Source organism: Pipistrellus hanaki (genome assembly GCF_964339955.1).
Source record: "Pipistrellus hanaki genome assembly, chromosome: 8".
NCBI lineage: Eukaryota > Metazoa > Chordata > Mammalia > Chiroptera > Vespertilionidae > Pipistrellus > Pipistrellus hanaki.
In genome coordinates, this window is record NC_140510.1 from 83,163,379 (window position 1) to 83,187,952 (window position 24,574).

Below are 24,574 nucleotides of genomic sequence, written 5' to 3' on the forward strand. Positions count from 1 at the left end.
ATCACCCACCTCAAATTCTGCCAGTTCTTGCAAAACTGCTAGAAAATGTCCAGGGACTAGCTTGAGACATTATTGCCCCTAGAGCATTATATTGTTAACCAGAGAAAACTTACCTTCTAAAAGAATAATGTCATTTCAGAACTTTTTAGAAAAAGTATCTCCCCTCCCACAGCCAGGATCTAGAACTGTATCCTTTGCTGTGTGGGAATGACAGCGTTCAAAGGCAAAAGTGAGCTTTCAGACAGAGGGAAGGAAGGCTTTTGGTTTTATATCTGATCATCGGGTTAGCTGGATCTAGCTGGGATTTTCGGAAGGATGCCTTCAAAGTGATTCCTTTCAGGGAATCAGAAGACACGGCATTTATTGGCTCACGCTGCAGTTTTCATCCAGGGTTCTGTAGGACCCTACCCCCTGGGTCCAGGGAAGCATCCCTCTTCTGGAACTAACTGTACCCGATCACTTGAATCCTCCCCCTGGAACTCCTGGGAAGAACCACTTACACTTCTCTCAACCATTTCTTTAGCAATTCAGCTTTTCCACCTTTTCACCATCTGCTGGAAGAAGTCCAGCTATCTGCTTTTCCGGCCGGAACCGCCATCTTCCAGGTCTGCCCTGCCCGTGGCTCCCGGCGGCCGTGGTTGTACAGACTAATTCGCCAAAATGACTAACACAAAGGGAAAGAGGAGAGGCACCCGCTATATGTTCTCTAAGCCTTTTAGAAAACATGGAGTTGTTCCTTTGGCCACATACATGCGAATCTACAAGAAAGGTGATATTGTGGACATCAAGGGAATGGGCGCTGTTCACAAAGGAATGCCCCACAAATGTTACCATGGCAACACTGGAAGAGTCTACAATGTCACCCAGCATGCAGTGGGCATTATTGTGAACAAGCAAGTTAAGGGCAAGATTCTTGCTAAGAGAATTAATGTACGTATTGAGCATATTAAGCACTCTAAGAGCCGAGATAGCTTCCTGAAACGTGTGAAGGAAAATGATCAGAAAAAGAAGGAAGCCAAAGAGAAAGGTACCTGGGTTCAATTGAAGCAGTGATTCCCAAAGTGGTCTATATCGACCCCCAGGGGTCTATGACAACCTGCAAGGGGTCTACGTCAGCGAAAAAAAAATTTGAGGTGTCCATGAAATGAAAATGGGGGTCCACGATAGTGGATCTCAACATACACTGATAGTACCTATTTACTTACATCATATTATCTTATAATATAAAAACATATACATTATTTATAAAAGTACCTATGAAGTAAAAAATTTATTATATATGTTTATAAAATTGTGTAAGTTGTAGGATAAAAACCTGCACATAATGATATACCAGTATCATCTTGTTACAAGCATAGGCGCAGTAAACATTCTTGCCAATTTTTGTCTCAAAGCTTCGCGAACTTGCACCGACTTGTTCAATTCGTCACTCTATAAATATGAATGTGAGAAAAATATGTTCATTCGTTTCCTGAATCTTGAATAGGAAAGTGCTGAGAAAATATTTAAAAAAAATATAAACTGGTAGTTTATCATACAAATTATAGTGAATCAGTGTTATTTTGTTTGAGAATGCCGGAGAAAAGTAGGTACATTATTTTGAAACTAGGTTTGATGATGTTTTGACTATGGTAATACCACCGTGGATAATTAACCCATATGGTGAAATAGAAGAAACTAATGTCATAATACAAGAGGAACTGACTGAAATAAGTACAAACGAAGAACTTAAGGTTCAGTTTAAAAACGGATATCAGCAATTCTGGCTGCAAAAAAACATACCCGTTACTTATCCCGTATTATGGAATATAGCGAGGAAATTTTTTATTTTCTTCCATCGTCATACCTTGTGGAAAGGGGGTTTAGCGCTGTTACCAATCTCCTAACGAAAAAAAGAAACAGACTGGACATCATTAGCCGAGGAGATTTAAGATTAAACCTTACAAAATTGACACCAAATGTTGATAATTTAGTATTAAAGCATCAGGTTCATCCTTCCCACTAAAAACATTTACTTATTGCTTAGTTTATTTTAGGTTACGTATATTTTATATAACAGATACAAAATTTTATTTTGAGTAGTTTTAATTTAAATTCAATAAATAAATGTATAAAACTTAACATGTGTTTTTATTTCAAGTTTTTAACACTAAACTTCACTACAGTTAGAAATTTACAAAAAAATCAATATCAGGTAAGTAGGGGGTCTACCCAAAACCGAAAAACATGGCAAGGGGTCTACAGCACAAACAAGTTTGGCAACCTCTGAATTGAAGCGTCAGCCTGCTCCACCCAGAGAAGCACACTTTGTGAGAACCAATGGAAAGGAGCCTGAGCTGCTGGAACCCATTCCCTATGAATTCATGGCATAAGTGGGGAAAAATAAAGACTTCTGTGCTGATAATAATGTTTATTTTAATTGAGTGGAAGTGTGGTGTCCCTTCCCCCCAAAAGAATAATTAAAACTTCACCCTAACTGGTTTGGATCAGTAGATAGACCTTTGTCAGCCTACGAACCTAAGGGTTCCAGTTTCCATTCCAGTCAAGAGCACATGCCCAGGTTGTGGGCTCGATCCACAGTAGGGGGGCATGCAGGAGGCAGCCAATCAACAAAAAGAAAACTGTCCTAATTCAAAAAAAAAAAAAGAAGAAGTCCAGCTATCTTTTATTATTTCAGAAGGTGAAGATGAAAGAGTCTGGGGTTTTTTGTGTTTGTTTGTTTGTTTTTCTTCACAATGCAGGAAACAGGTTATATCGAGCATGACAGAAACATCATAGGCCTAGGTTTGAAGCCGATAGGAGGTTTTCAAGAAAAAAAAAGTGTATTGTCAGGCAACTATAAGAGAAGGTGAATGTGTGTGTGTGTGTGTGTGTGTGTGTGTGTGTGAGAGAGAGAGAGAGAGAGAGAGAGAGAGAGAGAGAGAGAGAGAGAGAGAGAGAGGAAGAGAAAGAAAGAGAGAGAGGAAGAGGAAGAAAGGAAGAGAGGTACAGAGAGAGAGAGGCAGCAGTCAGTCTCAGTTATCCCAAATTACTTCCATCTTTTTCACATGGAGCAGTCGGCAAAAAGCATCTTCACTCAGAAAGTTCTTTACAACTTTATTACTTTGAAACTGCCCAGCATATATCAACAGCCCTAAAGGAAACATTGGAAGTGGAGATGTCCACTGTGCTACTGACCTTAAGGTTAGTATCTGTTGGCAAACTCACCCTTGCTTCTTTAAGATTGTAATGTTTAGCATTTGGCTTTGCTAAACAAAAGAAAGAAAAATAAAGAATATATAAAAAGCCCTAAAAATATTTTGGAAAATGTCTTCTAAAACAAGGATGTATTAGACAGAGTGTCAGTGGTTCCTAGAATTTCACTGTTTATGCCTCTTTACCCATGTTTTTTTAAAGGCAGACCACAAACAATTTCACACACACAATTTTCTACCACTCATACAAAACAACATGAATGATGGGCGGTTCCATTGAGAAAGGCTCAAAGGTGATTGTTCAGTCACGATGTCACTGAATTGTCAACTGCTTATTTCTAGCACTAATGCCAAGAATAAGGCCCTGATCTGCCCAGCTTTCCATGAAAACTTGCTTCCATCTCCTCGTTACAGGCCTTCCTGTAATGGTATAGCTTTAAGCGCAGACTACATTTCCTCAGTGTCTCACTGAGCGTGGAATGAATTGGAAGGGGGGTCTGGTAAGAGGCCTGTGATGTTCATAGGCTGTCGCAGGCTCGGAGCCATGAGACCACGCTGTGGCTGCCTGCGAGGTTCTCTTGGAAGCGTGCCCTGCCTAACAGGAAGCAGCTCCTGCGTGCGAATGCGATGCCTTGGGCTAGAGAGCCAAGCCTAATTGCTGGGACTGAGAATACTTATAATTTAGAATAAATTCATCCGACACCAGGGAAACTAGAATGTGCTATAAATGTAGAAGTGTGATTAGGCAAGATGTAAAGGAAAGGAAACAAACTCTTTGTCACCAGATATCGCTAGTTTATTGCTGCGAAATTAAGCCTAGAGTAAAACCCGTGTGCTTTCCTTCCAAATCCTGAGCAGACGCTCTCAATATCCTTCCTCACTGCAGTTTCAAAGCTTCAGGGCCCAGTCAATCCCAACCCCATCCAATCCAGCATCTCCTTTCAACAAACATGTCTTCTTGACCAGAAGTAAAATATGTAACTAGGATACCCTATCTTCCAACAGAATGTTTGAATAAATAATACAATGCCCACCCTGAAATGTGTGTGCGTGTGTATGGGGGGGCGGGGGGGGGGCTGGAGGGGGGAGCAGGGGAGAGAGAGAGAGAGAGAGAGAGAGAGAGAGAGAGAGAGAGAGAGAGAGAGAGAGAGGAGAGAGAATTTACTGAATGGCTAATGGAAACATGTAAGGCTACAGAGTGAGATCACTCATCAAACTTAACTCAACCTACAAGGAGAAACAAGGACGTGGCACTTGGAGCATCTGAGTTCAGCTGCTCACGGAGACATCTGCAGGCATCAGGGGCTGCCTCCCTCCACAGACTCTCTGTGTGGTTGCCTTGCCAGACTCTGAACACCGGGAATGCATCTGAGACAGTGTGCGTGTCTCTGTCAATGCCCAAACAGAGCAAAGTGCAACATGTACTGCTGCCACAGTCATTGCATTCATAGAAAATTCAGTCTGTGTTAAAGCTATACAGAAAACAGTTGGCCTTTATATGTTAAAAATAGACTGGTTTTAGACTCAGGTAATTACAAACAGGTTGCTCAACTTATTCAACTTATACAGGACAGGGGATAATTCTACTTCACAGAATGAACCCCTGCAAAACAGGTCATATGACATCATTGTTCTCGGCCAATCATTGCAACACCTAATCCTGCCCCAAACGTAAGTTCCAAAGTGCCTTCCAGGGTCAGTGCTCCCACCTCCCCTTAAGGACACTGTGTTGGTCTCTACTCAGTTCTCTAACCAACTCATCTCTGCTTAAAAATCTTGAAAGTCTTTATTTCTGCAGAAACTTAAAATTCTATTCTAATCCCTTTATCTGTAGCTGAAACCCAGGTCTTCTAAGTCAGTCCTGAGTCCCGTGACCATTCCTAAATTCAATGTTAACCCTCAGAATCATTAGTCCTCCAAAAATCACTTTAAGCAACAACTTATTTCACTAAGTTTCAGAGTGATAGTAATACCACCTATTATTGCTCGTCCCTCACAAATAAGAGGTGAGGAGTTTGCTCAAGGTCACCTCTTGATGAAAGGTCAGAATTTTAGCTTAAATCTTGTCTTATTACTTCCAAATATTATATATATTCCACTATTCTAGGCTCCCTATTCTCAAGAAATATTAGATCCCTTCCCTACATTATTTTTTCACCTGATTGGTATCTTATTTTATTTATTTATTTATTTATAATTTATTTATTGTCAAACAAGAAAAAAGGGGAAATAGCCGAAACCGGTTTGGCTCAATGGATAGAACGTCGGCTTGGGGACTGAAGGGTCCCGGGTTAGATTCCGGTCAAGGGCATGTACCTCCTTGGTTGCGGGCATATCCCCAGTGGGGGGGGGGGGGAGGGGTGCAAGAGGCAGCTGATCGATGACTCTCTCTCATCGATGTTTCTAACTCTCTATCTCTCTCCCTTCCTCTCTGTACAAAATCAATAAAATATATTTTTAAAAAAAAGGGGGGGGGGATATATTATTAGCTCTTCTGCATGTCAACCAGATAAAAGTATTTTTAATTAGTAAAGGTGTCCTTTGCTCAAGATTCTTTGCCTATGTTGTTGAATAATGTGGCTAAGTGTATTGCTTAAGAACCCAACTCTAAATAATTTAAGCAAAATTATAAAACAACCAAAAAGGCATTGCAAGCACATTGGATGTCTCTGGAATTTAAGTGGGCAGAGCGATCCTGAGAGATATGGAATGAGGACAGCCGGAGACCCACCAGCAGTGGTCCCTGGCCCTTCTCTTGCAGTCCTGGGGTTGCTGTTGGTGTGGCCCAACTCTCAACCACTCCTGCTTTCTATGTGTCTCATGTCAAGTTTGCATCTTGTTAGCATCAGTCCAAATGTCCAGCCTGGACATTTAGGACCAATAGTTAAGGTCATATGTAGAACCACAGCTGCTAGGAGTCCACTTCTGTGAGAATACTGAGCATTTCTCACAAAAAGGGGGCAGGTCGCCAAACCAGTAAGTGTCCATTTCAAGAGGAGAAGGCCAAGGTGAGAGTATTTTACAAGAGAAAACAACAAGACTTGATGAAAGACCAGGCATAAAAATAACTACCCTTATTTTTTTAAAATCTAGGCAATAAGCAGTTATAAAAGATAAAACAAAGTCCTCATTTGCTTTATATTTTCATCTTCTTAAGAAGACCTTTACAAATTAGGAATTTAGTTTAAGTGTGATCTCAACAAAGTGAAATCTGAGACCCAAAATGACCCTGACCTAGCCTGTTTAAGTGCCTTGTATACCTGGGTCTGAACTGGCTTTTGCTACCTCAGCCCACTCCTGCACCCCCATGGACCTGAAGAAATACTAATTGATTGAGAGCTCAGAATCCGAATAGGTGGAGAAATAATATTCAAAGTTATTCCCAACCTTTGGAGGGACCAGCCAACATTGCTGATCCACTGCACTTAGGACTGAATTGTTTTGGCATTACCTCATCACAGACATAGACCATTTCAACCTTGCAAATGTGTTCATTGAATTTTATTTTTAGGGCAGAAGGGGAGCGTACCTACAAAGCTCATAAATATTAATACATGGGTCATGTTTTTCCCCCAAATCTCTCTCACCCTACAGCATTTACTGAAAGGCTAATGGGAACATGTAATAATTTGTAATTAGTTTTTGTTTTTAAAAGAAAAGTGAATATTCAGGTGTCTGTACTACAAGCAACAATCGAATTTATACTTGTTGGCCTATATTGCATAGCAGCATACATTTATGCAAGTAGCAAGCTCAGGCTTTCATTTAATAACTCCAAATGAGTCGTCTGGCACCTTTAAATAGGAAATTGGCATCTAAAGGACCCAAGGGCAGAGTAAGGGAAAAGTAGTCTATATTTTTTTTTTCTCTTCTTGCTTTCCTTTTTCCGAATAAATTATGTCTTTATTTGACTCACTAACTTACTGGTGCTACTGCTGTAACAATAAGCTTGTAATTTGTCCTTGAAATATGTGTCTAACCCTGTGGCAAGAGTCGGAATATTTCTCAGAGAAATTCCATGAGCCCCCTTTTCAGGTCTGATATCACCTTCTAAATCTCAAAGGGCCCATGCTGCTGTCTTCAGGAATATGTAACCTTTCTACCAGTCCTCAGAATATCATTGGTATTGACTGGAAGTTATACACATGTTTCTTTCCCCCTGTCCCACACCCAACCCCAATGATCTTTCAAACAGTCATAGTTTGTAGAAAGAGGTTTATTTTACAAGGAAGGCAATACAAACACCACATTTGCATGCAAGTGGCTTATAATAAGGTAAGCCTAACACAGGAAAGGGTCTCAGCAGTGGGTGCAGAACATCGGAGCCCGGATGCTCTCCCGGATCACTCATCAAACTCAACTCCTTCTACAAGAACATGGGCCCCCAGTAAGAAGGTCTTGAGTCTATTTCCCCTTCCCCATGCTCCTACTTTCTCTGTTCTCTTTTTAATGCTGCGACCCTTTAATACAGTTCCTCATGTTGTGGTGGCCCCCAACCATAAAATTATTTTCATGCTACTTCATAACTATAATTTTGCTACTGTTATGAGTCATAATGTAAATATCTGTGTTTTCCGATGGTCTTAAACTCCACAGCAGCAGTTCTTAACCTGTGGGTCTCCTAAGGCCATCAGAAAACACAGATATTTACATTATGATTCATAACAGTAGTAAAATTATAGTTATGAAGTAGCAACAAAAATCATTTTATAGTTGGGGGTCACCACAACATGAGGAGCTGTATTAAAGTGTTGCAGCATTAAAAAGGTTGAGAACCACTGTTCTAGGTGATAAGATATAACCTGGGGGGATGGTGGAGGATGAAAACCTGATCAAACATCAAAAGAAATCAGATATGAGGGGTGGGCGATTCTGGCTCTTTCAGTGTCTGTCAATAACCGCCACTTACCACCTAGAGTGTTTCTTTCTGAAACTCTTCTCTGTTCAAAACTTGGAAAGCTTTATTCTCTGTTTCGTGATAAATCAGGAGGTATTGTTTTACTTTGACATAAGAATAGCAACAAGTAACAATGCAGTGCCAAAGCTCAGCTGTGCAGGAAAGCACTTCTATGCCCTCTGAGTGCGTTTTGGGTGGACACCCACCCAAGCTTTTCCTGTAGTGTGGCCACAGCCGCAAAAAGCAGACAATGGGGACCCAGCCCTGGCAGCCAAGTGGTTAATATTTCATTCCAGGGCTGCCCTCAAAACAGCCCACAGTCGACAATTTTTCCTGCTTCATCCACATGGACTGAAGGTCTTCCACACATGTTTCAACTTACTCCACACTGTGCCAACTCTTGCAAATGCATCACAATAAAGGGGTTTTGTATGAACATATTTGAAACTATTTAAAGTAACTGCAAACATATGCATACTTGTTTTGTTTCACTTTTCCCCCATTGCTACCAGGGCCATGACTTTTCTTTCTCCGTTGTCCTCCCCCTTCGGTTAAGCATGAGCTTCTACTGCTCGCTGAACTCCTCCTCACCTCAGGCTATCAGAATTGCGTTCAGCAGGGGGCGTTCAGTGTCACAGTGCTTCCCAGAATGTGGTCTGGGGAATGCTCTTTGGTGAGCTTCCCATTTCTGAAGGTAGATTGCCATTTTAATGAATACCTTCAGAAACTTGATTTAGAATAATAAGGCTATTTCTCTGGCTCTTATGATAACACAGACTAAAGGCTTTGCTCACGTGGATGCTATAAATTGTATTTTTAGTGTTAAATACATGTTAGATTCATTTATAAGGCATATCCATGTAGAGATTTGTTTCTTGAACAACAGCAAAAAAATGTGTTTCTAATACAGCATCTGTGTATAATAGATGTTGCAAGTAAGACAGAGATTTTGGTACTTTATAAAAGCATTTGGGAGAGCATTTATCGATATGCTCTGTTGATTGTCAGTAAAGTTATTTTTCTTTCTACTCTGATTTCTTTATCGCCTGGATTTCTTTGTGTCTTACTACATTAACTAATTCCCCTTTCTCATTTTTCCTTTACTTCCATTCTATCACGCTCAGAGTATGGTCATCATCATTTGTTTACACAAGGAGTTTTTGTATCTTTGTCATCTCAAATCGGATCCCAAATTTATTTGTGTCTGTTCCTTGGTCCTAGGAAAAAGAGTGTGCCGGTTGTATTTTCCAGGAGGCAGACCCTGTGGAGAAGTTCAGGAAGCTCCTTTCATGGAGGCTATTCCTCAGTAAACCCTTAGACAGTGGCCTAGAACTGATGGAGTACGTCTCAGCCCCACAGGGACCAAAGACGGGCTATGAAAGCAGTCCCGCTTTGGAGGAAAGTATCTAGGCCCTTGGGTCACTCATCATTGGCTGTGGGCTTTCCCGACAAAAGCAGGACTTCAATGCAGAGGCTGTGGCGGACACTTGGGGAACTCCAATTGGATCCATCAACCACCCTCCACACCGCTGGGCTGAGGCTTCTTTCTTGCAGAGAAATCTGAGTGGTTCATTCCTATGTCTGCTGCATATGGAATTCTTCCTTTAAACAAGTGACAAATGATCACCCTCGATATTTTGAAAAGTAAAGGGAATTTTAAGACAGATAGAGTTAAATATTGCATCAGAATACATAAATATATACACTTTACTATCATTATTTAGCTTTCTAACAATATACACAAACACACACATACATTTGGCTGTTAATGTTTTCAATTATGTTTCCTTTACATAAACATTTTAAAATATACAATGCTAGAAATCCAATGGACAAGCATGGGGTGACCCAAAAGGAATGAAAAAGGAAAACACAGTCCTTTATATGGGAATCTGTTTTATTTGCAAAGGAAAGTTTGAGTCTCTATAAAGTAGAAAGATGAAACATTGGAATTGAAGAGACATACAAATGCTGAACTCTTATTTCAGAGATAGCATGTCAGGGAAATGATTCTTTTTAGCCCAGTTTACTTTGAATGGTTTAACAGAAATTACATATTTATTCTAGTTGGGGAGTATGGAGGCTACTCCCCAATCAACCCTTAACAATAGCATTCACCTAACCAACAAAGTATTGGATCTATAAATACTAAGAATGTTTTCAAAACTATTTGGAATTATTCAAAATTCTTTAATAATATGCACCAGGATCTTATATTTATGTCTTCTCCTAAATACTATGAGAATTAGCATTAATTATCCATGGGTACCAACTATTAGAGAACACTTATAGTTAATGGTTAACATCCACATTAATATTGCATGTACCTATTAATTAGCCCCCATTGTGTGGAATGTTTATGGTGCATGACATTTTCTAATATTTTCCTCAAGATAATACAAAAGTCGATGAGAACCACACATGTGCATCAGGAAGAGAATAGAGCCTTTGTCCTGATCTTATTGAGTTTCTCCAGATGTGATAATATTTTCCTGTCTCCAAATGGCGTTTTCTATATCATCTTAAACAAATCACACTTAACATTAGAAAACAAAGTAAGACAAGCAAAGAATTTCCTGGACATGAATTTATTTTTTATTTTCCTTCATCATCTTACATTTCCTGAGGGGCTCAAGAATGTGATTGCAGAGTCGATACACAGCTGATTATAAATTTGGGGGCATTTCTCTTGCACATAAACCTGAGTTATAAAGCTCAGATTATTTTCAAGTCCAGAAGAGAACTAGATGCAGATTCTCTTGAGCATTACCTAACTCATTTTAAAACACCATCTGCTGAATGACAACTATGTGCCTATAATACACTAAATGCTTCCACATATATTTTATCCCACTTAATCATTTATTCATTTAACACAAATTTACTAAGCACTTCTATACTAAGCATGAGAATGTAACAGTGAGCAAAACAAATGTGTTTACTGTTTTTATGTGAATACTGCAATGGTAGGAAAGACTGATACATACGATAATTCTGTCAGTCAGCTATTGCAGCAGAACAAACACCCCAAGGGACTGGGGCATACAATAAGCACTTATTATTTGCACTCACTGGTGTGCAGGTCAGCTGAAGCATGTTATTCATTCTTCTGGGACCAGAAAATAATCAAGGGAATGTTCTCCTCAAAGCAATATCAGGGGTTCAAGAGAACAAGACCACCACACAAGCACAGTTCAAGCTCATGTCATATCCACTAAAACCCTATTGGCCAAACTGTGTCACATAGCCAAGCCCAAAATAAATGGGGTGAGACGTAAACCCTGCCCACAATGTGACAATAAAGAAAATAAACATTCACTGAAAACTAACTTAAATTATAGTAATAATTAACCACAAATTATTGAATAATTAAAAACTCTGGAGTATGATGACAAAAGGTTGCATGTGCTTGGCTATGGTCTTACCTGGGGGTCATGAAGACTTTCCTAAAGACAAGGGAGGTGAGGTAAGCTCAGACCTGAACAGGTCAAAGATAACTAGGTAAAGAGGGGGTAGAGGGGGTGGTGAGGCTCATCCAGTCAGGGAAATGGAATGGAGGTCCTGAGAGTATTATTTTAGAGAGTGAGGAGGAAGATTGAGGAGCATGAAGCTGGAGGAATAGACAATGTGAGATCCTACAGGGCCCAAAAGACCAAAAGGAGGCACTGGCAGGTTTTAAGCAAGTAGGAGGCCTGATCAAATTCAGTTCTGGAAATAACTCCTATAGCAATGAAGGAAACAGATGAGAATGGACTTAAAGGAATTAAAGTCATGGGCAGATAAATGGTAAGCAACCTCACTGGCATAGTTCACTATCTGTGTTTATAAACACAGTTTAATTGGAAGACAGCCATGCTCATTCATTTATAGACCATCTGTTAGAGCTGTTACAATGCAGAGCTGACTAGTTGTGACAAAGACCACATGTCCCACAAAGACTGAAATATTTACTATCTGGCCCTTTGCAGAAAACATTTGCCAATGTCTACATAGATGAGATACCTTTAAGAAGTAATCATAGAGAGAGGGGACAGAGGACCTAGGATATAACCTGATGGAGAATTATAGAAATGAGGGGGGGAAATGAGCTAATAGAAGAAACTGAGAATCCTAGTCTGTTTGGTAGTTTTTAGCCCCATTTTACAGATTTAGAAACCTAGGTTCAGAGGGTGTAGGAGATTGCAACATACAGCCACAAATCCCCCCATCCTATATGCATAACCCTTTGCAATGTGAATAAAGTCAAGGTAGCCAGGGACGATCATTGCCTGGACATACTTTAGAAAGAAAGAGAGAGATACTCCACTGGGTAGCAGTAGCCAGATGATACTATTGAAGTTACTGGCCAACTGATGGGTAAAAATTAAAAGAATGGGGAGAAAAGACTTAAAAGGACTGAAATCATCCTTCACAGCTAAATTAAAGTAGCAACTACACAGAGTTTCCAGATTATTATGATCTCTGAACACATAATAATCTGGCCACTCAGTGTATATCCTAAATAATAAAAGGCTAATATAAAAATTGTCTCCTCGACCAGGATTTCGGCCAGCAGGCAGACCAGCCAACTGCCCTTGTCCCCTCCCCTGGCCCAGGCTGGCCAGGGTACTGCATATTACCCTTTAATTATATAGTATATTTATAGGAGCCTTATTCATAACAACCCAAATATCCATCAATAGAAGAATGAATTCAAAATGGTGTCATAAATACATAATATAACCTCAGTAATAAATTCATATATAATCCTCAACAGTAAAAAAAAAAAAAAAAAAAAAAAAATGGACTATGAATACACACAACAGCATGAATAAACATCAAAATTATCATGGTAATCCAAGCATTGGCAAACTATAGTCCACAGGCCAAATCTAGTCCCTCACCTGTTTTTGTAACTAATGTGTTATTAGAACACAGCCATGCCCATTTATTTCTTTATTATGACTTCTTTGGTGCTATTACTGCAGAGTTGAGTAGTTGAAACATAGCCCAAACAAGATGCAAAGCCAAAAATATTTACTGTCTGGTTCTTCATAGAAAAATTGACTGGAAAGGGGCACAGGAAACTTCTTGGAATGATGAAAATGTTCTTTATCTTGTTTAGGGTATTGATTACACATTTGTGTGCAATTGTCAAAAATCATCAAAGTAAACAACTAAGATAGGGGAGTTTTATGAATAGTTATTTCTTCTTTTAAAAGTTTGAAATATAACACATAGCCTTGGGGAAAAATTATAGAAGAATAATTGGTTTAATTCTAAGAAAATTAATTTGGAAACCTAGGGGAAAAAATAGACTAATTTACAAAAATAATCATCAACCAAAAAATAGAAATAAAACTGAGATAGTGAGAAGAGCATCTGGTAGGAAATCAGGGGACCTAAGAGTACTAGTTTCTAAAACCAAAGCTTCCACTAATTAGATGAATGACCTTTGTTGAAGCACTGACCTTCTCCAGGTTTGTATTCATCTTCAAGTGACAGTGGGTTGGACAGTGATTGAGTTCCCTCCCAGATCCATCATTCCATGTTCTATGGCTCACACACCAAAGATCAGGCACTTCTCTCTTACAGCACTGGTCCCAGTTCTTCCACCAAGGTCTGTGCCTTAATTATCCAGCTAATCGTGGAAGCTCTCCACTGCCCTTTGCCAGCCTGGCTTATAGCTTTTGGTGACAGGTGTGAAAGAATCTAGGAAGGGATCTCAAACAGGACAATTTCAGGCAAAGTAAGAATTGATTAACTGGAATTGATGATAAGGGCAAACATTGTTCATTTTTACAGCATTTATAGAGGCAAGAAGCCCACACCTTATTTCTTCACCATTTAGTGGCAAAAAAAAAAAAAAAAAGCTACCATTAGTCACTGTCTATGTTCACTCAATCAATAACTTGCCAATAGTGTTTCAATAAGCTATGTATTGGGTTAGATATTATCCCTCTACCACAGATGTCACATTCTGGCAAGATGACTTATTGATAACTTCATGTAGCATGATAACACACTGAGAAAGTATTCTGTGCTTTGTTTTGGCTACTGGAGACTCGGTGCAAAGCAATCCAGCTTCCCCTATTCCTATTACCTATTTCGCACCAGACTAGAAGCCAGGACTTTGTTTATGAGCTGTATGCTCTCTTGTATACCCTGTAGAGATAATAAAAGTATTTTTGTATTTCTGAGCTTTAATTAAAAAAAACCCAAAAAACAAAAAAAAACACAACAGGTCACCAGGTGTTTGGAAAATTTAGGCCAGGACTTACATACAAGCTCTCAGACCTATAAAGGTCAGAAAGATTATGTAAATGAGTAAAGTGAACCTGGCGTAAAATGACACATAAACACTGACCTTGTCCTCAGTGATGAGGACATAGCAGAAAGAGGTGCAGAATGGAGACATAGAAAGCAAATGCCAGCCATTACTAAGAAGAATAAAGATCCCAACTTGCCAGACATGCTGAATTTTCAATAAAACCTGGACATATTCAAATCATCATTTGAAATGATAGCAATTAATCCTGATTTTAAACACTTTACTTGTGCACAGAGAAAGAAAATAAGAGGACAAATATGGCTCACAGGGCTTGCTTTCCACCTCTAGCCTAAGTGCATTGAGGAAATTAAGTGCCCATCCACGAGCAGGAGGATGAAGATGGAAATGGCCAAATGCCGGGTCCCCTGAGACAGGGAAGGAGAATGGAAGGATACAATTTATTCATATAGTGAGATCAGAGCTTGCTCAGGTCATTGCATCTGGGGTTCCAGGCTCTTAGAGGGGGGCAGGTGTATCGATGACGGAAATGACAAGCAACTCCATGTGCTATGTCTTTAAACATCAGCAAAGGTTTCTGCACCTGAGTACAGCAAGAAAGGGATAGAATTGTTGACAGAGTCACCTGCCCTTTAGGAATGACCAAGGCCATGTCTTGATTTCCTGGACCATATAACCCCCAAGTTTCTCTTCACCTCTATCCCCTCACACCCAAAATAATAATTACTGACCTCTCACAAAGCTCCCAGGAACAGAGCACCAAGCTGGATTTAACTTCATACATAAAACTAAAGAGATCATTGTTTTTATACCAATTATTATACAATTCATACAGCTACACATCAACAATTGGTTAAGAGACAATGGGTTAAATATGAGTTATCACACCTGAGGGTTGAAGAAGTGATTACTTCCGCCTGGATGGAGCAAAGATCCCTTCTCCTTCCAGTGTGAATCCCACTTCCCTCCTCTGAGGGGCTCCAAATGGGAAGAGGCCCTCAGAGAGGGCACGGGAGGATGGGGCAGAGTTGTGAAGCTTATACTGGGACATTGCGCTTGTGAATTTATTGGTTGCTGCATTCATTTCCCATTGATGCTGTAATAAACTACCACAAACTTAGTGGTTTAAAGCAATATACATTTATTATCTTATAGTCCTGAAGGTCTGAAGTCTGAAATGGGTCTCTTGGAGCAAAGGTGTTGGCAGAGCTTCATTCCTTTCTGCAGGCTTCAGGGGAGAATCTGAGTTCTATCTTTTTCTAAAAGCTGCCCATATTCCTTGGTTCTTAGCCTCCTTCCTTCTTTTAAGGCTTAAATTGCACCACTCCAACGTCTGCCTCCATTGTCCTATCTTCTTCTTTGACTCCTGCCTTTCACTTATAAGGACACTAGGCCCACTCAGATAATCTAGAATAATCTCCCTGTTTTAAGGTCAGCTGATTAGCAACCTTAATTCCAATGGTAACTTTAATTTCTCTTTGCCATGTAACAAAACATAGTTACAGGTTCTGGGAATTAGGACATGGACATCTTTGGGGGCCTATTTTTCTGACTACCATGGATACCCAGTCTGTAAAGCTAATAATGCTGCTTCTGGCTACAACCATGACTGAAAATCTAATTCTTTGATGCATAAACTCACTCTGCTGAACTCCCACCTGGTGAAAACAGAGAGGAAACAGAGAGAAGGTGTGTGTTCGGAGCAGTAGAAACATAGAGCTTATGCTTTCCAAGACACGAAGAGAAAACCTCTCTTTAAAATTCCTGCCAGAGTCAGTAATCAAGGTAGGCCAAGGAACTCTAAGTGACTTTCCTGTGACAAGTAGCGGGCCTGAGTCAGAAGTCTGGCAGAAATTAACAGAGAAACCCATAGCTATAAACAGAATAAAATCTCTGATATGGTTAGCACTTTGCTTCAGCCAGCCAACCCCAAATGCCATCTATTTTGGAACAGATGTGAATGAGAGGGCAGTACAACCACTGTTGCCCAAACATTCTAGTATTATAAAACCTTGCTATATACTTAGAGGTTTTATAATATTTCCAACCAAAATTCATAACCTGTGGAAGCATACAAATACTTCTGGTAAAGCCACACATGCATATGTCTTTGCTTTCGACTGGAAGTAGTTCAACTCAGTATGGTAATATCAGTCATCTTCTACTTGCCATTCTCATTGGCTTCTGTTTCTTCAGAAGAATGTTGAGTTTATCAGAGGCAGAGCAGATGTTGTTACTAAACCCATACACAAAGTAATCACAGTAAAGAAAGAGACCAGAAGCATGACTTTGGACATATGACCTTGAACTTTAAATCTGACATTCCCTGTTTGGAACCTACTCACCCAGTACCATTCCCTCTTTTTTCTTTTTCTTTTATTTTTGTTTTTGTTTTTGTTGTTGCTGTTGTTGTTACCCAAGTGCCAAGGATCTGTATAGAAGGTAATTTATTACACTTAGTCAAACACAGAGTAAATATTATGGTGAGATGCTTATTTACAGTACTATTATTCTGTCTACAATAAACACCTTATGAGCATCTCAGCCATGGTTTTGACTATATGATTTCATAAGGTCTTTATATATCCTGGCATAAATACATTGTTGCTCAAGATTTGAATAACTTAGAAATGAAAACACAATAAAAAGTGAAACAAAAGAATTACTGAAAAGTAAATGCCAAAGTCTAGATAAAAATCTCTCAAAACATGAAGTTTGTAGAGGAAATATAATAAAATGGGTTCTTGGTGATGGAAAAACCAGTAACCATTGTTCTAACTTAGTTGCCTCATTTTATAAAAGGAGATAGTAAGGTTCAATGAGATAAAGTGTGAGTTAGTGGGTGGTGAAGCCAGGAGATGAGTTCACATCATGACACCAATTGTATCTTTTATTTCCTGCAATCATTTTCTCAATTTTATTTTTTGCCTAAAAAGAATGTTAGCACCATAGTGGGTGTTTTCTCATGCTCTACAATATGCTAAGCTAACTATTCCTAGACATGTCACAGAACTCAGCACTACTCACTGTAGCCTCCAATGTGATGAACTATTATATAAGCAAGAGTGGTCAAGATTAATAGCCAACTCATTCAAAAACCAGCCTTATTAGACTTTCTGGGCCCAGTACACCTAGGCGATGCATTTCCCAGCATGAATTATTAGGGTCTGGAACCAGCTGGCCTGGATTCCCTACAGTTTCTAGTGTCACTGGTGAGAGAAGAGTTACAGATTTATTGCTGGACTACAGTAAAATGAAATCATTGTTCAGTCATCATTTACAACCAACATGCAGTCTTACCTTTCCCCCCCCTCATAAAAGTCTCTTGAGACATCTTCCTTTTTCTTCAAGCAACCATTATCTGCACTATAAAATATGAGATCAAGTAATAAATTTTTATGTGGTAAAGGTAGTATCCCTGACTGTCTGTCATTTAATGATAACATTTGCTTTTCAGTTCTTTTCAGTTGGAAAAATGCCTTTATTAGTAAATAGCTGCCTAGCAACATTCTTTGTAAATGCTCATATCTCATTTGGAACACCTATCATTTGGTTCTGGAAATCTTGAAATTCCTTGGGGCTTATGTAGTTTTCTCAAAACATGGACAATAGCAGGAGAAAGCATGTGAATCATTCCAATTTTCTAACCAGAAAAGGAATTTAATAAATAAGAAAATCTGCCTTCAGTTTAGCTGGAACTGATGTGTTACTTAAGAAAAAAATATAAAATTAAGATCTTGGAGACAAAGATCTTAGTTTGTCCATCTATGACACCCCATGTCTAGAGTAGATCAAGTCAGGAATGGGAGTCTGGGAAAGTGTAAGAAGATCTAGACCTAGAGAGTTTTATCATCTTCTTATCACTGGGGATTTCTGGTGTCTTGGAGCCAAATACAGCCCTAACTTTTTACAGATAATGAGAGAGAATCCCAATTCTTAAGAATACCATCTCCTCATCCACATTCTCATAGTGGGGGTGAGGGGAGGAAATCTAGAATCCTAATGACTTTGAAGTAATCTAGACCTGTCCAATCACAAGGTAGAAGTACAGGTAAAGAGATTTCTCTTGAGGTTGACAGACTCAGACCAACGATGGAAGAGCTGACTTTCCTCTTTTGGATCTTTCCCACCCAGGACCATCTTCTCTCTTTTGTTAGTTATCCATATGCCAAGACTCAGGATAGAAGGTGAAGGTGACACCTAGGATACAAGAGTCATCGTACAGTGGAGACCCAAAACGCCCTTGATAAAACTCATTGGCATTGCCTGTGAACATTAATTAAATGGCAGCTGCACACTCTCTTGCGTGTTAGGAAAAAAGATACTCCAGATCACAAGAATATATGGAAAGAAGACATTCTGTGAAAGTAAGGCAGAATAAGTGTTCTAACCAGTCCCCAAATGCCCCCTGTGATTCCTGTATCATGGTAATCACACCATTGGTTGGTCTCCCACTCTACACCACGTTGGTCTGTGTGGCCAGTGGAATACAGCAGAAGTGAAGGTAGATCACTTCCAAGATTAGATTCTAAATGACATTGGAGCTTGCATCTTGGTTGCCCTCTCAGCCTCTGCCTCCAGTGGAACACTCACTCTGGGCGAAGTCTGCTGCCATGTCTTGAGGACATTCAGGAAACCCCCTGGGGGAGCCACTGGCAGGCACTGAGATTTCCAGTGAACAGCCCCATGAGTTAGCCTTCTTGGACAGAAATCTTCCAGCAGCAGCCAAGGCTTCAGATCATGCAACCCTGACCATGAGCCGCAACCATCCAGCTAAGCCAGTCCTGGTTTCCTGACCCTCAGCATCTCTGAGATAATAAACGTTTGCTGTTTTAGGCCACTAAATGTTGGGTGTGTTTTTTTATGTAGCCATAGATAATATATAATGAGTTAGAATACAGCATTTGAGAAATTTAGCTCCCTAATAATAATGTTAGTTATTCTTTTAGGGGAAGAAAAAAATCCCGAGGAGAAACTATTTTATCTCATTGGGAGGATGTAAAATGCATTTTCCAGCCATGTTAAATTCACTTTTCAAATCACTTTTATTTACATCTTGTTATTAAACATTAAACATCTTGTATACACATACTACTGGATAAAATGATAGAAATAGAAAGACGTACCTATTTTTCAAAATTCTTAACCAAAAGTCCCCCAATGACACCCTGTAGCATATGTTGTTTTCCTCTTCTGTATTTTATTTTATTTCATCTGAATTTATAGCTATCTAAGCTGTCTATTTTTTTATTTGATCTTCAAGATCCACTCTCCCTCTGTTTCGTCCCACTTTCTTGTCTAGGAGCTGATTTTTGGGGGCTGAACAGAGGATAAGAGAAAGATAGGGGGTACTTATATCTTCAGCTTTTTCCCTATTATAAATTAGCTAATTCTCTCTAGCCAAGACCATCTGCTGTCACGCAGTATTCTCAGCCCTCTCCTAAAGCAGTTTCCATGTCCAAAGTGTTTCACCATTCCTTGATGGGTGAGGGAAACCTTGCTCACACCTTTTAAACAATTCATTTATCTGTCAATCACGCAGTTTGAATGTGCCATGTACCAGCACTCCCTGCCAGGACTGAACAATACACCCACTTATAAAAAATGGGAGCTTTCCCATAAAGGTCAGGATGTCTACACTCGTCTTAAAAATCAACATCTGGCAGTACTGAGTTCATTTTCCCAAGCAGCTGCTATCTATGCCCCTACTGACAGGCTCTCAAGTTACCCATTAGTCCCCACCACTGCCTATTATGTGCCCCTCTTGGTCAACTTTCAAACATTTATATGATCTGCTTGTCCCTTTATACTCATTTGAGTTGGTTAACTCAAGCTAAGTCTGTGGCAGGAAAGAGATAGCCTTGAACACAAATCACTATTATATAGTATGTTGTGTTGGTGTCAAGAAGTAATGAAGACAATAAAGGACCACGGATGAAACATTCATTTCTGTCTATGAGAAATTTCATGGGGGAAATGATCTCTGATGCCTCACTTTGAAGAACAATCACCCACTTGAAGCTTTATGGGATATGAACTAGCTAGGAGGCCTAGTTGTTATGTGCTTACATAGAAAAATGAATTCTAGGATCAAAAAAAACCCAAACTGGTTTAACAATAACTTTTTTGGAATATAATCCATTAATCCAATTGGTGACCCACTTATAAGTAACTGTAAGTATCCAAATAATTACCTTTTAAACAAATATGGCCAAATAGAAAAAGTTTACAGAAAATATAAATACAAATAGCTAATTAATTATTTGAAAAGGTATTCAGTTGTACAACCTCTTGAATAAAGAAATGTATATCAAAAAATAGTGAAATGTTACTTTGCACAAGTTCAATGGGCAAATATTAGAAAGCTTGATAATACCCAGTTTCAAGGGTAAGGAAAGAGGGACCCCATGGTCCCCATCTCCCAGGTCACTCTGACCCCTCACATTAGTGGCTGCTCTGAATCAAGTTCTCTACCTTTTACCTTTTCACTCTAAGCATGTTTTCAATTCCTTACCTCTCTACTCCAAAAGGAGCTAAGACTGGAATGCGGTGTTAAATAAAACTTTATAGGTGATTGAGGAATGCCCTGACTGGTTTGGCTCAGTGGATAGAGCATTAGCCTGTGGACTCAAGGGTCCCAGGTTCAATTCCAGGCAATGGCATGTACCTTGGTTGTGGGCACATCCCTAATAAGGGGTGTGCAGGAGGCAGCTGACTGATGTTTCTCTCTCATCTATGTTCCTAACTCTCTCTCCATCTCCCTTCCTCTCTGTAAAAAAATCAATAAAATATATATTTTTTTAAAAATACAAGTGATTGAGGAATAAGAAAAGTAGAGTTTGAAGAGTGACTTTTGCTGCTACAAGATGTGGCCACTCACTACTAGATCCTACTCCTAAATTCTCTATCTTGGATTCTTAATTGTCTCCCACAAGACAAAGCTAGTTTACCCCCTCATAACCAAAATCTCTAGGTATCTTCTCTTGAGCCTGATAAATGTTTCAGCCTTAATCATAGGTGGAGAGCATCTGAGGTACTCTCATTTCAAGCCCCAGGATGACTGGAAGTAGGATGGATGATTCAATTATTTCAGTAGACAAAAGTCACAATAGTCAATAGTATGTTTCTCAAAATCTTTTGGACAGAATCAAGCATATTGCTGTCCACCTCAAAATACATCCAGTTCACAGTACTAAATTAAATACTTAATATCTCTAATTGCAGTATCTATAGTCAGATCCGTAGAGACTTCAAATCTTTGTTAAAACTCTAGGTAAATACTTGCCTTACACTCATTCTGATAAAAAAAAAAATCTAATCGAAGTTGCTCTAGCTATGAATTATCAATTCCACCAGCAATAAAAATGGGGGGCTCTCCAAAAGGTTATCTCAATAAAAGAGAAACTAAAATCTTATCTACATCAAACTCTCAGCTCCATGTACATTTAAGTTTTCTACACTGTACATATATTTCTTTTATATTTAGGACAATTTAATGAATGTCCTTTAAAATAATCTATTAGTCATTTAGTTTCAGAAGACAAAGCATACCTTCAAAATACAACCATTTTGAAAAATTGTCCTCTACCAGGATCAAGATTGACAAACTTGGACATGGTTAAAGTTTATCCTGGGCACACTTGCTTTCCCTTTGGGTCTCTACTCTCTTAGCACTGAACCGTTCTTCTACCATGTTTCCCCGAAAATAAAACATCCTCCAAAAATAAGACCTACTTACAGGTTTCTTTTGAGTGAAATATAAGGCATCCCTCAGAAAATAAGGCCCCCCTAGGCTCTGTCTCAGAATGCTATTGCTAAACATGAGAGATTTGGTCCACTGATTCTGAAAGAAATGCAGTCACAAGAAATTCACCAGGAAATTCAGGAATTGGATTGTTATGATGATGTTCCAGAAGATGATGACATGATTGTCATTGAATAAATGAGTAAATTCTTGATGCTGTAGGATTCACAGTTTGTCTGGTTTGTGTTGACAACTACCGTACTACCATACCGTATACAGGTAATAAATTTCCTTTATTTTCATTTAACAATAAATGTGTACTGTATTCTTCTTCATGGAAAAATAAGACATCCCCTGAAAATAAGACCTAGTGCATCTTTGGGAGCAAAAATTAATATAAGATACTGTCTTATTTTCAGGGAAACAGGGTAGTAGCATGTATTCTATCTTGTTCTTAGCTACCCAACAATTCTAAATTGTTGTACTAATTCGGGCCTCACCTGGTTTCTTCTACTTATTGCCTGTGATTTAAATTAGAAAATAAAAAATGACACTAAACTTCTGATGATATGGGAAATAGCAGATATTGTGTAGTAGGATAGACTTTTGTGATACTTCAAGTCTTGCCACTTACTCTATTTGTAAACTTGCTCCTCCTCACCTACAGATAGATAGAAAAGAGAATATTCTGATTTTATTAAGAAATTTCAAGAGAAGACAAGAAAAAAAATCAGAGAACTCTAACTTTTTTTAAATGCACTCATATTGCAACAGGCAATCAAGACAACTATAGAGAAAATCTCACAACATGGAAATTAAGACCCATGCCACATTTATCAGACCCACAGCTGGCAAATAGGAAGCTTAAAGTGAGCTTTGTTGCACATTTTTGTAAATTTCCACTGTCAACTCAACTCACTGTCTTTTTTTTCTGCTTTTCTCTTCCATATGAGTTTTTTAATCTCCACACGTTTTCAAAATAAAGAACTCTTTTCTTCTGTTGTCAACAGATACACCCTGCTGAGAACTGCAGATGGAATGCAATCTGCTTAACTTAGCTGAAGGCTGGATCTTGTTCACAAGATCTCAGACACTGCTTTATTTACCTTCATAAACATCATCTACTGCTCACAATTCAAAGAAAAGTACACATATTCACAGTGGCCTTTCTGTAGTGCTTTCTTTCTCTTTAATGATCCAGAAGAGAGATTTTATGTAGGGGCATAAAAGACAGGAAACTATCTGGCAAAAGTTTGAAAGCATCCAATAACGGCTTCAAAGATTCTGAAGATTAGATTAGGAAGTTTTGGGATGTTTGAAGAAGAAAGCAGTACATTAATTAGTGAAATTTTATTTTATTTAAAAGAGACTTTGCCGCTAAACATGCCTACACCATTACAGCTCCCAAAGTAGCTAGTAAATGGAATCTTTTGTCTACTTCATAACATCCTTAAATATATTTTGCCTCTCACAAGTGGAATGCTGAAGCAGGCAGTCTCTAAGATGGCCCAACGGATACCTGCTTCTTGGTATTTCCCAAGTAATCTCCTCCCTTGAGCAATTTGCTTCTAACCAATAGAATAACGCAATGTTGATGAACTGTCACTCAAGTCATTAGGTTACAGAAGATTGTGGCCTGCCTCTTACCTGTAGACTACCTCTTTTGCTGGATTTCATGAAGCAACCTGCCATGTTTCGGGGAGTAGAGTGTTCTTGCCCACACTTAAGAAATTGAGGATGCAGGAGCAGAGTGGTTGGGGATCAACCCCCAAGGGAGGAGGTGAAGGAAGCAATGGGGCAAAAATTGAGCTGGGATGCTAAGCCAACCCCATGGGAAGCTCTAAAGTTGGATGGCCCCTCAGAATTATCTGAGTTGGGGTGAGATGGTGCTTTAACTGGTCATTGGATATAGGCTACTCCAGGAAGAGGATGTGACCTTGAGCAAGGTGGCTCTCTTCAGCTGAGGCAATCTCTAAGAGACTGGACAGCAGAGAGCTTTCTGCCCCTTGCAGCAGCTCAGGAAATGAATTCGTCATCCCTGCAGTACAATCTGGGCAGCCTCCACCATGGAGCTGACTACCGCTGGGCCCATTCCTCTAAGATGCTAGAGAGCACGTAGGAAGAAAATTGTCCTCTTTTAATTAGAACAGCCACCTTGTTTGTGAAAGGAGAGGACCCTATGAACTAATGTAAACAAAAAGAAAATAAGGCAAAGAAGGCACTAAATTGTTCCACAATATACAGTAACAGGATTCGGGAATTGTCCTTCTGCAGTTTGGGAAGAAGGTGGTTGGAAGGACTCTGGAGACTCAGAGAAAAGGCAAGGAGAAAAAAGAATAGTCCCTTGCAATACAGCAGGAGGTGACACCTGGGGATAGAGATTGCCAATGAGAGGCCACCCACATGGGGCTGGCCAAGAATCCAAAACACCAAATATTTAATTTTAGGTTTCTCACTGTTATATTATATAT

General features: G+C 39.3%; 1 protein-coding gene across 1 annotated transcript; it reads left to right on the plus strand.

Annotated features, from left to right (window-relative positions):
- Positions 1-568: 568 nt before the first annotated feature.
- LOC311626983 (large ribosomal subunit protein eL21-like) lies at positions 569-2,419 on the plus strand. Its single transcript, XM_084893013.1, has 2 exons — positions 569-1,049; positions 2,255-2,419. Exons 1-2 carry the CDS (start codon positions 661-663, stop codon positions 2,370-2,372), a joined length of 507 nt encoding a protein of 168 aa, XP_084749139.1. The 5' UTR covers positions 569-660; the 3' UTR covers positions 2,373-2,419.
- The last annotated feature ends 22,155 nt before the right edge of the window (positions 2,420-24,574 follow it).